The sequence below is a fragment of the Syngnathoides biaculeatus genome, chromosome 12 (genome assembly GCF_019802595.1).
Source record: "Syngnathoides biaculeatus isolate LvHL_M chromosome 12, ASM1980259v1, whole genome shotgun sequence".
In the NCBI taxonomy this organism is placed as follows: domain Eukaryota; kingdom Metazoa; phylum Chordata; class Actinopteri; order Syngnathiformes; family Syngnathidae; genus Syngnathoides; species Syngnathoides biaculeatus.
Genome location: NC_084651.1, coordinates 15077484 through 15091473, shown reverse-complemented (window position 1 = coordinate 15091473; position 13990 = coordinate 15077484). Strand labels below are relative to the sequence as shown.

The 13990-nt window shown below is 36.8% G+C and overlaps 1 protein-coding gene across 11 annotated transcripts in view; it reads right to left on the bottom strand.

Moving 5' to 3' along the window:
- Window positions 1-13337, bottom strand: part of LOC133509912 (neurexin-1a-like) — a 211969-nt gene extending 198632 nt beyond the window's left edge. For 7 of the 11 annotated variants that reach the window (XM_061837396.1, XM_061837399.1, XM_061837400.1 and 4 more), the window contains exon 1: window positions 12626-13337. In XM_061837396.1, coding sequence (XP_061693380.1) covers window positions 12626-13337 — 712 coding nt within the window. Of the gene's footprint in view, window positions 1-507; window positions 526-3857; window positions 3864-6889; window positions 6895-12618 lie in introns of all 11 variants that reach the window. The other 4 variants (XM_061837394.1, XM_061837395.1, XM_061837398.1 and 1 more) reach the window with 2 other exon arrangements.
- Between the last annotated feature and the right edge of the window lie 653 nt (window positions 13338-13990).

Here is a 13990-nt window from a genome sequence, read left to right as displayed (position 1 = left end):
TCATAATAATGAAAATAACTAATGAACAGCAGTGATGACCTATTCATTGTGCTATGTAATCATTAAATGAAATCACATCAGCATTTGAAACACTTTTTTTCCTCAACGCTTAAACAGTTCCACAGCCCAGCTATATTTACTGTATGTACAGTAGTAGCACAAAGGGATGTTAGGCCGAGAAAGAATACAAACTGTTGTGTAGATGTAATGTATGTGTCATTTACAGTATTATTTGACAGGATTTTCAAACATTTTATTGTTTATGAGTTTGTTGAAAAATAAATCATTATCTTATCTTTATATCCATTCTCTAAGACAGTCAGATGAACAAATATTTTGAAACCTCGGCAAAGGCAACGATCACAACCTGCTCATCCACACTTACCATGTCAACAACACTAATACGAGTTGCCTGCATTAAAACATTTGCAAACATTTATGTGAGGGTCCATATTAATATTCCCAGAGGCGCTTTAACGAAGAGCTGAAAGCCAGGATTATACCCACCTTCAGTATATTTCTCTTCTGGTAGCAAGGACAGGCAAAGAGAAAGAAAGGAAGACATTCATTAAGCAGCATGCAGACTTGGACTGGCCTTTGCATGGTAGCATGCAAGGCGTTGCAAAATCACATGCAAGTGAGATCACATAAGCTCAAAATTTCTTACTTTGTACAAGTCTTTCCTGTTCTCATTCATACAGAGGAGTATGTGGCGAGGATTATCCCTTATTAGTTCAGTTGATGTAAAAGCATTATGTTGCCTCAAACATTTGAGAGGCTGATAAAACATCAAGCAAGACTGCTAAATTATATATATATATATATATATATATATATAATATATATATATATATATATATATATATAAGACAATGACTGCTTTTGGGCTATAAAGCACTTTAATTAATTTATTTTAACATGAAGGACTTCAAATACTATTTAATTAATGGCACTGACTTTCTTTACATAGATAGATAGATAGATAGATAGATAGATAGATAGATAGATAGATAGATAGATAGATAGATAGATAGATAGATAGATAGATAGATAGATAGATAGATAGATAGATAGATAGATAGATAGATAGATAGATAGATAGATAGATAGATAGATCATGTGTATGAAAAACAAATCGTGTCAGAGCAGGCAAAGGCGAGCATGTGTTATCCAGCTGATTTGTTAATTGAAAATATTGCACAGTGACAGATCCCTGAAAAAGAACATGTTTAAATTCTATCTTTGGGGTGAGTGATGGGCAGAGTTTGGGTGGGTGAGGTAAAATCATGTGACACACTATTGAAGGCCTCTAAGAAAATAAGATATTACAGTCGATGCATGCTTAATTGAGATTTTTGCAGCTGGAGTTCATGCAAAATGAGATGTTTAAAGCCCATAGACTGCCTATAACAAAAAAGCAAAACAATCAGTCAGTCATTAAGTGTTCTTGCCAGCATTGATGTTTGGTTTACATACAAAAAATACTTTTTGAAAAAATGCACTTATTCTACGGCTTTATTTACTAATAAAATTAAAAATCCCAATGCAGTAACACATGCAAAGTCGAATTAATAATGTTAAAAAGAAATCAGGCCAGTTAGAAACAATTAGTACAAAAGAGCAATTTCACCCACAAAAGCAACTTCCTACCTCCTTAAAATGATTCGTTGCCCAAATTCAAACGGCGATTTGACCCACCGACTTACCATCATCACTGGTTCCCTTTCAGACACCATGCACAAAAACATTCACATCATAGTTTTGTGAACAAAATTTGAGATTCTGGATTAGATGACAATTTTCATCCATGGCTCATTAAAATAAAAATATACTCCACTTTTTTTGGAAAAATAATTTATGAGCACAAATGCTTCATTTTGACTTGTTGTCCACCTGAATACACTTTGAATACTTTGTTCACAAAGCTTGATGATGAAAAAGCATCCAAGCAAAGCATAATGATGATATTTGGAAAGCAAACAAATAGGATGATATAAAAACTGCAAAGACTGACAAAGACATTAACAATGATCCCTTTATTTCACTATATTTGAAAGTGTAGACCTTACATTATTGATAAATGCATATATCATACTGCACCAAGTTGTGGTGTGGCTTTTTGTAACTTCTGTTAAATACATTTATACAAATCAATAGTGACTTTATTTCCGAAAAATCAAAAGGTGAATTTTGTAAAATTTCGACTTTTCAATTATTAAATCACTTGTTTTATTATTTTAACTTAATCTACATGAAATAAAAAAAAATATCATTACACATTGCCTTTCTTTTATGAAATTACTCTTTTTTTTAAATATCGATGCAAACAACTCATATTCCATCAACATATGTTTCCAGTGATGAATAGAATATCAAAAATTGTGAAATATGTCATAAGAATGTAAACTCCAATCTTTCGATGCCACAGTTATGATGTCATTGACCTGCTGTCTGAAGAAAAACACTTCACTCAAAAAGCAGAATAACCTCCTATCGGCCATAAATAAACACCTATAACACAAACCCCCTCTCTCTCTCTACCGCTCACTCTCACATACACACACACACATACACACACACACTTTCTGTCACAAATGTACCCAGCTGGTTACATTCTAATCCAAAGACATAAATCCATTTAATCCCCTTGTCAAAGTGATCCCAGTGCTATTGTGCCGGCAACACTACACCAAAATGCACTCTGGTGTCTATCACATAAACTCTGCATCTTGTGCTGCTGATCATTTTCCAACAGAAACTCACAATGCACGCACAATAATTCCATTAAAAAGTCAAGATACCGCTTTTCTGAATGAAACATCTGGCATGTAATGACAGAAAAGAAATTGAGGAAGGTTAAAAATGATGAAGATTGTTTGTTTGTTCTCCCTCATTGCGTTTGACAATGAACACAAAACTTTAAACTCAACAGTACTGGGACGCCTTGGAAATATTGTGCTGTGAATAAGATTGGAAGAATATTTTAGTGGCCTCAACCTTTGCAACTACAATATACCAGCTTCCACTGATGTTGGAAGACTTTCTATAAGATGATAAAATGTGTCGAGGGGAATAATTAGGGTTTTGCAAGGCAAGACAATATTGACTTTGTGTTTTGGTTTTCTTGCCCTCCAAAGCTAGAGTAATACCAGCATTACGAAAATTATTTTTTTCTAATAGGATAATGAGCCTGCATAACAACTTAACTGCACCCTGAAGCCCAAAGTCCTCACATGGAAAGTAGCAACACCTGTTTCTCATGCACCACTTTTTATGGGAATCGAAATTGAAGACTAAGTGTGAAGACATTTTGTGGTATTCTGCTATCCATTTGTAATTGGTCAGTTTGGTCTACCGATTGTGCAGTGTGGTTTGCTTTTTTTGTCCCTCTCGCTGCATTCTCATAATTGTATTTCCAAATGTTGTTTGCGTCTTGGCTTTTAGATCCACACTCCTACAGTATGTAGAGTTACATTGTCTCTGTTACGCATGTTGAATTACTAGCGATGATGCATCCCTGCTGTGTTGGATGAGCAACTCTCAGCTGTCCGGTACTGTCAGGTACTTTAATATAGGGGTCTCCAACTACCGTGCCACGGAGCTGTAACGGCTTGCACAGGGAGACTATACAGAAAAAAAAAAAAGAATTCAGTCTTTAGAGTCTGAAAGAAGTTGATCTTTGGAAGTCATGTGTACAGTATCTACCCGTGCCGCTGTCAAAACGCTCATTTTTACCACATGATACAGGAAAACTGTAACCCCCTCAAGCTAGCAAAACTGTTTGGGAAAAAATATATGTACATAATGGGAGAACTTTTTCAAAAAGCAGAATACAACAAGTGAGACAAAAAAAGAACCTTCAACTTGAAATAAAAGCTGTACATACAGCAAGTTCTTAGAGTGCTATAGTCCTACTTACTGTAAGCCAAAACTGCATTGCTAGTCGACGAGCATGCACGTAGCATGTGTGTAATATGACACAACAGGCTCGCAAATGAGTCTATGAAGCCACCAGAACTGTTTTGGCACATGGGTCGCAAGCACCTGCCATTAAAAGGCAAGCATTTGGAAGCTTTTGAAACGAAAAAAAAGATGACCCAAAGATGGGACCAGCTCATTGATGAGAAACCACTACAGATGTCCCAATAATTCTAGCAACAACATTGAACATAACTGAGTTATATGTTTAATCGGTTCTTTTAATTTGTTTCTCTTCTGGTCCATCAGGATACGTGGGATCCTTCTATTGGGGGGATAAGGACAATACCCTACCCGCAATAGCAAGAATCCACAAATAATTGACAGTATTAAAAATGCACTGAAAAAAAACAAAACTAATTTTTAACCTCCCCCCAAAAAAATCTTCATTCATTCATCACACCAAAAATTACAAAATTGTAAAAGTTTAAAGAACTTGAAGAAAATTTCTGCAAATTGGTAAATCTGCTAGTGATGAACCACAACTGTATGGCGATCTACTGTTTGTCTTTACGCGAAACTGGTCTGTGGCCCCACAAAGTTTTGAAACTGCTTCTCTAATACATTGTGCAGCAGCTTGGCCTTGATCTGTCTTTGATCTATGACCAACAGCTTCAGGACCTTCTTGAGGTTTTTTCACACATTGTGCGGCATACTTGGGAATGCCCTGGCGCCAATGTGTGTGGCACTGTACTAATTGTTTATTTATTGTAAGGTAAACTTAACTCATGAGAAAGAACATCTCCTCGAAGCTGAATGTACTGAACATCCCAAGCTAAGAATTAAATCATGAAGAAAAAACGGTGCCTGAGAGAATTGCACTGTAGTGCAGATCTGTGTTGGCCAACTCCCCATAGCTGATGCCATGTTGTTCTCGAACTTCATGCAAGAGTGGCAAAAATGCTCCTTGGTTGCACCTCTTTTACCCTTTACTCCCTCACAATGAATCAATAATCAGTTTCATAGAATCAATATTTGTTATGATCAATTTAACTGATTAATTGAATTTAATACCTGTCCTTATTTATTTCTGATACCTATATAGGAAGTGGTGACATTTATTAAACAGCCGTTCATGAAACAATGTTAAGTCACATTAAATATTATGATAGCCATATACCCAAACAAAAGCTTCATTTCTACATAGCCTCAAACTGAAGCAGTTTTGTCGTGCTGCTATTCTTTTTTAAAAAGTAGGTCAGCTTGAAAAAAAAAAAAATTACAACCCTGAATGATGATTGCTAAAAAAGAATTTCATTATTGAAATATTGCGCTCAGTTATTCGTGCTGGAGATGTGATTTAAGCAAATATGCATGTTTGGTTCAGTTGGCCGGATGACGGACAAATAAAACATATGAAGGTGAGTTAGGAAAAAAAAAAAAACATTTCCAAAAACTAATAAATAGCCTGACAAAAAAATCCTTTGGTTATTTTTGCCTTTGATTTTTGCTGAAATATTTCCATGTATTCTCTATTGTATGCTATAATTTATAAAGAATTTAAAATAATTTTAAGTTCTAAATGTGGACTTGAGACAGACAAAAAAAAGTGAAATGCTCTTTGAATTAACTTTCTTTGGTATTCATCATGTTAACATTATTGGTCATATTGCTATTTGATAATTTGCCTACATAATGGCTGTTCATCTTTTAAGTCTGTAAATTGTGTTGTGTCAGTCATATATGTTGATGGGAAGGTGCACAGTCGGAGAGTTGTCGACATGTTACACAACCCAGAAGATGTCCATAAACAAAAACAAAAAAAAAAAAAACAAGGATAGAAAACTTTTCATTTGGCATCTTAGGGCTGTTGTAGAGCCAAATCGTTAGTCATAGATGATGTCATACTTTAAGAGGTTTTACCCTTCCCGATAAAATATGTTGGACCTGATCTGGGAACTTACACGCTAAAGCTAATGGAACGAATATCGGGACTAAAATTCTGCAATCTGATCACAGCAAAACACTTTCAGGTTTAAGAGTACTCTTGCCTTTAAGCACATAATATGCATCCAAGGTAGGATTGTTTTATTTTCCTATATTTGTGCTAATGCTAGAACATATGATAAATATGCTTAGAGAATCTTTGGGTGATATCTAACAGTTTTAGCGGTTATTTCTGAAATGTTTTTCACAACTTGATGGGGTAATGAAATATAAGACATGTCTGGTCTTCAACATGTGTGCTCTATAGTATATACTTACATCTCATCATGATGATTAGTTACTTATTTAACCATCTTTGGGTTAGAATCATCAAAAAACGTTTCACATAATGTGTTTTACCAAGTATTATCTTTAAGTATTTGCATGTAAAGCCAGAGTGGTCTACATTGTCTGGTCTACACTAAAACCTAACTAAAGCAAACGATACTGAAACCTCTTCTAATAGGAATGCAGTATCCAAAATTAATCTACCCTAAGAGAGAAGAAAAGTGAATACTAATTATTTGTAAGCAGTATGGCATCTCTTTAAATCCATGCAAATAATGAATAGCTCTAATTCACTCTTTTGCATGAACCCAGATGGAAAAAGAACTCGTTTGAATTATTAAAATTACAAATCAGAAATATGTCCTCAGCACATAGCAGAAGTCAAAAAAATGTGGTAAATAGAACATACTTTTACTGTGAAAGCCTTCAGACAAAGGTCAAAGGCACCAGAGGCTGTGTTGTTCAATCACAATTTGGCCCAAAATCAAGACTAATGAGTTTAAGTGAGGCCTCATCTTTTCGCACTGTAGTCACAACCTATCGCTTCTTCCGACCTGATGTGATCTAGCTTGTCAACAAGGCTCGTTATCGTCTTCTCAATTATGGATTATAAGAAGTGTGGAAAGAAATGGAGAGGTTAAGATGAAGATAAAGGTTGTGGTGGACAGATCTGTTATTTAACTTCTGACATTGGAACCGTGACTACATACCTAACGATACTCTTTTACACAAAATGGCATTAGGTCTGATGACTGTTTCAATTATTGTGAAAATTTTACAGAGAAACAAGTACAACATTTTTTTTAAGACAGGGACTGAAGTTAAATCCTACTTTAGACTAGATCATGGAGTTCTGTGATAAGGAAATCTAGTAATAATCATGTTAATGACATGATTAAGTGTATTATGCAGCTATGTCGGTATGTTTTGAGCAGATGTCATGCTGACAACGGTCCACTGGTGATCTTTTCAGAAAGCCAGCCCAAACAAAAGAAGATTTCAGAGAGCAGATGCGCTGAAGGATCTTGTCATTCTTTCACATCTTGTGGTTTGGACTCATCCAACAAGATAATCACAGCATTTTATACTCTAGTTCTTATCACCTTAATCCTAAAATTGACAACATCTAGAATGGCGGTGCAGGCAAGGATACTTTTCTTCTATGATGCAATGACGGTAATACACTCCCTTTGTGAGAGACTTGCAAAATCAATGTTCAAACTAGTCAGGAATTACATAACAGATCTTGCTACCTTTTGTGTAAGAGATGTGATTTTTTTTATTTTTTATTTTTACCAAATCTTCTCACAATGTGCATGAAGTTTTTTTAAAGAAATCAAAGTTGTGCTTTTTCGTGCTAATGTGTGACAAATCCTCTCTGAATTGCGGCTCCTCCGCTGAAATAAAAAATAAAGTAGAAGGAGCATAAATACAGCTTAGCTCTTGGTATAATTAACAGAAAAAAGATACTGTACATTTGTCCACAGTATTTATACAAAGAGTTAGTTAAAGTTAAAATCAAATTCCTGATTTTAAAACAAGCACAAAAGCAATATAAAATGCAGTGAGCGGCAAGGTCTCTCAGAAGTATCACACAAATACCATACTACTTTACAGACTATCTTACTCTTTAAATTTTGACAACCTCAAAGGGTTTCAACTTCACAGAGAAGTACGGAATAAAAGCGGATTCATGTTTAAAAATCAATATTTGCACATTGCACTTTTTGAAGTTCCAGATTCCAGTCATTAAGAAGTCTCTCAACGTACACTGTTGTCAAATCATAAATATTATCTACAGTCTGAAATTCAACAAATAAATGTTGCCAGATTGTAAGAAATCGATTTGTTTATGATTGATTCATGTGGTCTTCAGGCAAAGTGGAGCACAACAAGCAAAGGTGACTGGTTAGTAGTTTGTCTACAGGAGAACAACACTTAATTTGCTATTGTCATCAATGTTAAATTGTTCAATAGTTAAAAATCTTGTAAATGAGTACTTTTATTGAATAGAAATATGTTTTAAATGCAATTAAATCAATTTGTTGTACATTAATTTTCAACGTCCCTGATTCTTTCAAGGTTGAACTATTCATCAAGAAACACAAGTAGAGTTTTACTTGTATGCATCGTATTGTTTATCTCTCCTAGGGTACGTCCACTGTACACAACATAATTCCACCAATGAAATAATCACATTGTATGCTGTAGGTGCCTCAGTAAATGTTTGTGGGATCTATGCTATAAAAACATGTGGGAAGGAACAACAGTCTAAGCAGCGTTATTGGGATTCCCACATAGTTTCCAAGCAGGAGATGCCACAGTGTGACCTGATTGGCTCCTGCATCACAGACGGGCAACCTATCCAGATGTAACGAGTTCACCATCCTGACAATTTCTATGAAATGAAAAAGAAATGTTGTTATGGTTAGCTTTAGGTTTAGGGTTGAGGCTCAAGGCAGTTTAGGATGGGTTAATATATTGATTAGGGTGGGTTAGGGTTAATGGGAAACATCATAATACCGCCACAGTTAAGTCACATACTTCTTTTCCCATCTGAAAGCAGTCGGACATGTTCTAGAAGCCTATCATAGTGCAGTGACACAAGTCCTGGAGCCAGTTGCAGCAGGGTGTGTCCTTCCTCGAAACTACAGTATGTGGAATCCTAATACAATGTCTAAACACCCTTTGACAGTCACTAGCAGTTGTACTTAAACTAGGCAGACATCCCTCAGGAAATACTTTTAATCTTTTGATCCCGGTATCTGTCTTTAGACTCAGAGGCAGTAACGTACTTTTAATCTGCTTTTGACTGAGTGGAGTTGCACAAGGCTTCTCGAAAATGACACTTTCCCTGATATGGATTGTCCTCATGCGGTGATGGACCCAGGTTATACGAGGCACATTCAAATAAAACATATAACTTCCTGTAAGGTGCTGAGCAGTTGCATTTGCAAAGCGGAGTGTGAAGGATTGCGCGAGTCAATACTGAAGAATATGGCACACCGACTTTGTGGAGAGGCCGCCTATTTTGTGTGATGACAGCTGGGGTGGGCTCCAGTACTGCTGTGACCCTCGTGAGAATAGCGGCTCATAAAATGTTATGTATGTTTATATAAAGTATATATATCATATATAGATATGATAATGACCTTTATCACTATAAATTCAACAATAATTTGCTCCATCTCTCTCCTCAAAACTGCGGGAATCGTAATATAAAAACACTGTACACAATGTGAAACCCCTCTAGCACAGCAAAGAACAGCCACAGACAGACATTGGAGCTTGTGGGGCAAGGAAGTGCACTGAGTGACTATTGTGAAAATATACAGCTCCAACACCAGCCCCAGTGCACAAGTTGATTGATGACATTTCCTTTATTGGAAGTAAAGGTTGGTTGAGACTGTGAAATATGACCTGGTCACTACACACATATGTATGCTTTTACTGTTCAAGGCTACCTTCACTGGCTCAAACATAAGTCAAAGCTTGCCTATGAATCAGATAATGGACGAAATAAAGCGCTGGATCGTCTTACTTGACCGTTTTTTTAACTGTGTGGCTGATTTATGTTTGGCTAATGTGCAATGAAATGAGCAACATCATTTCATTTTATCAGGATGAAAATATGGCAATGCATCTATGTTATTTGTCTAATGAGAAACGGGAGCAGAGATTCTGCGCGACTAGCTCTAAAACAATGCATTTAAATAATTGTTCGAACCGATCAAAGGGATTTGTGCAGGCATAGTCATGCAATGTGCACGCTTGCGATTGAGCAGGGGAGAGATGACAGTTGTTGTAGCAAAGCCAGTAATCTTTTCATCTGATCAAAGTAATAGCACGGTATGAAATGATTTAATGGACAGGTAATGTCTAAATTTCAAGGTATTTTAAGGTTGAATCCTTGTGCTTGCATTAGGTAAGATGAGAAACGAATGGAGGCCAACTTTTGCTTACTTTGCTGACATATTTAGATCTACAAAGCAAATATATATTTTGGTTCAATTATTCTGTTGAAACTAATTCTGACAGACAGAATCTTAAGCCTTTGTTGTTCAATATTTGGTTCAGAATACCAGCTGTGGTCTAAATTTTAAATGAGTGCTGTGAATTTGAATACATAACCATTCATTCCATTTCTTCCGAGAAGTTGTTTGGTGAGAAAGAAATTAGCAAACATTTTAGAACTATACAGGAGAAAAGTATGTCAGAGAATGCTGAATTGTCAAATGCATTCAATAACATGCATCCATACAATGTCAGTCACTGGAAATCTCTTAAAAATTGTCTGTTCTGCAGTGTGACGAGCAGATTAGAAAAAAAAGCAAACTTTTTTTCAATATATTATTGCAGTATGAAGACGTCTTACAAGGATCTCTCATTCTCAACTATGTACATTTCCAATTTTAAGTGCCGACACTGGTAAACATTTCTGATTTATGTGATTAAATGGTAACACTATTTTTTTTTACTTATAATTTACTATTCATTGTTACCTTTGATTTAAGCATTTAAGAGTTGACAAATTATGGAAAATTTACTTTTTAATTGCTTACATACAAATAGTTGGGTCTCTAGAGTGCTTCCCTGCCCATCGTGTGAAAAGAAAAAAAATGAGTCCAGCTAATTTCCATAATAACCACCCTGTCACCGCATTTCTATGCACATGATTTGCCATCTAGAATGGGTGAAGATTCCCCACAGCCAGCCATTGTTGGAAAATGTTATTTCAATAAATCTAAATAGATAGCTGTGAATATTGTAAAACCCTCATTAATCTGTTGTCAATGTAATAACATTACTTAGTGTGGCCTGTCATCCCCAACTAATACAACGCATTCAATTAATCAAGTAGTTGATTAATTAGATCTATAGGAAAATGAATATCCAAATATTAGATCCAGATATTCGAGACATACGTCTACAATATAAATCTCTGAACAGTACATAGTGATTTGATTGTAATTTCCAGATCAATGTCCCTCCTAATGGACACACACAGTGCACAAGATCAGGTTAGCGGCAGAGCAATCTGATTGGCCGTGACTGGCAATGCCACTGCGTCATGCAACATCTTTGCGTTTTCTAGCCAAGATCTCACCTTAGATCATATTGGATTAAGAAATTGGACAACTTTTTCATTTGGAAAACAATGAGGCTGTATAGCATTACGAACGTGTATTTGTTGATTTTATTTTCACTGCTGTCACATTTGATGAATTAATGTTTGACTTTTAAATGTTTGCATTTCGAAATAAAAGTGCTCTTACTTGATTTACAACTAACCCCAGTCGCTCAATTACTCGCTGAATAGTGTTGGGGTTACTGTTACAATGTTTGGTTTGTGCATGTATTGTGAGGGGGATAAGAGTTGTACTTTTTATATTAACCAAAACTAACAGACATTCTGAATCCATGTAGACAGGACTAGGGATAAAGATCCAGATTGAGGTCCACTTACTGGGGATTTCTGTTTTACTGGGTTTGGAAGGAATTCTGAAATGACGTACTATGCTGTATTATAAAGTCGCAAAACAATTTTGCATTGTAGTCCAGTATTTGTATTCCTTAAAGACTTATTGTAGATACAGGACTGATATAATGAAAGTTCTTGCACCATCATTTTGTGTTCTTCTAGCCACCTTACATTATTGCATTTGTAAAGAAAATAGACAATGTAAATCTACTATGCAATCTGACAGATGGTTTTTGCATCTGAGGCAAGCCATTGCAGGGAGAACTCCATAGGTCAACCGATCCCAGCAGACCTGTAGGATAGGAATGGAAAAAGACCTTTGGGGATGGAGAGCACCTGCACGTTTTCCTAATGAGGCCTAGCAGGAGATCCACTCATTCCAAACAACAGCAGATCAATGGCACACATCACATTATTGGAACAAATAAATGGCCTTCGTCAAGTCGAGGATGGGATTGTTTCACTTTCGAAAGTAGTTTTACGTTGTGGGGCACGGGCATCAAACTCAAGGCCTGGGGGCTAGATGCGGCCAACCACAACATTTTATGTGGCCTGTGAAAACAAAACGTGGCGAGCCTTCATGTTTATTATATATATATGTAACAAATAAGGTAGATATGTCACAAGCTGTTTTTTTTTTAAAACCAAACCTTTCACTGTAACATGAGCAATAGTTGCACAAAGTATTGTTCTTGGCTTCCGATTTGAAAAGTAATTAGTCATCAATTTGTTGTGTTTGGGTATGATTAGGCGATTCAAAATGTTAATGGTTTAACAGTCATACAGTACTGGCCCTCTGAGGGAAACCAACTACAGCACCCCCCCCCCCAAAAAAAAAGGAGTTGTCTCCTGAGCTGTATGGAATTTGAATTTTCCCCCCAAAATATCACTGTTTCATGTGCAGCTTTTTACAGAAGACATTTTTACAGTCAAAGCAGATGCACGTCTTACCTTCACTGCAGTCTGTTCCTTGGAATCCAGTCTGAGAACAGTCACAGGTAGGTTTGTTGTTGATTAAACTGCACACGCCGCCGTTCAAGCACACCTTAGTCGCACCGCACTGGTTCTTTATGACCCCTTCACTGTCCACCATGACAGAATCTGTGTTGTTTAGCTTTATGTCCGTTATCCAACCAGCAAAAGGTGGCTGATCCCTGATGGCAGCGGACGTAAGTCGCAACACCACTGATCGCAACTCTGGCGGGATCCCACCGACAAACAAATGGCTGAAAACGGTCATATCCCGTCTCTTGGACTTCACCTCCACCCATTTGATCTCATTGTCCACCATCAGGGTCGTGTTCTTAAAGTTTCTCCTTATGGTGACGGCGTGCCACTGGCTGTCATTGACCGCTGTGTCGGATATCACGGAGGCAGGCTCAGCACAGAAGATGGAGAAACGAAGGCAGAGTTTCCCGTTTAATAAGAGAAGCTCCAAAAAGTCGCAAAATCCCTCGTCGTCAAAGTAAACCAGCAGCCCGTGGGAGCTCTTTGTTTTCATGTTGAAACTCATTTCACTTTCACAGCACGCATTCCAAACTGGGAATCGAGCCCACTGTCCCTGTGCACCTGTAAACTCCAGACAAGTGCCAATTTCTATGTAGCCACAAATGACCAGCACGACCCAAATCAAATGGGCACTGTGATGCTTTTGTAGAACCATTGTGAGAACTAAACTATGAAGGTGACTAACTGTATTTATAGGTTGTTTTGCATCAGCAAGCAGTACAGTGGGGTGATTGCGATAGAAAAGAGGCAAACAATTAAGGGTCTCATTGTAGGATAGAGAAATTGAAGCACAATATTTGATTTTTGCCAGATTAAAAATGATTAACGCTTAATACTTGGGGCAAAAATATTAACAGTGCCTAAGCTGTATGTGCCAAAATAATCTGAACTGTTTTAGGGTCCTCTTGGCCATAGTTCTGAAAAGCAAACTAACAGTGCTTCAAACACAAAAATTGTTTGTAATCATGGAAGAGCTCCCCCTGATGCCAGTTACAGAATGCACCGTTTCACATGAGTTGAGTTTGAAGCCTTAATCTTCATGTTCATGCCAACATGGCTTTGGCTGGTAACTGCAAGGCTTGCTGTGGGCTTTTCACCCCGCATCCTCTCTAACAAAGTGAAAATAAGCCATATGGAGACAAGCTGGCTGATGAGCTCATCAAAAGAGGCAGTCTGTCCATCCAGGCAAGTTCTCTGCAAAAGGAACAAAATGTTAGCAGCAGCCTTTTTTTTTCCTTCTTTTTTTTTCTTAACCTTACACATCGCTACGTCACCGTGAACCTTTAAATACTTCACAATTAGCGAAAT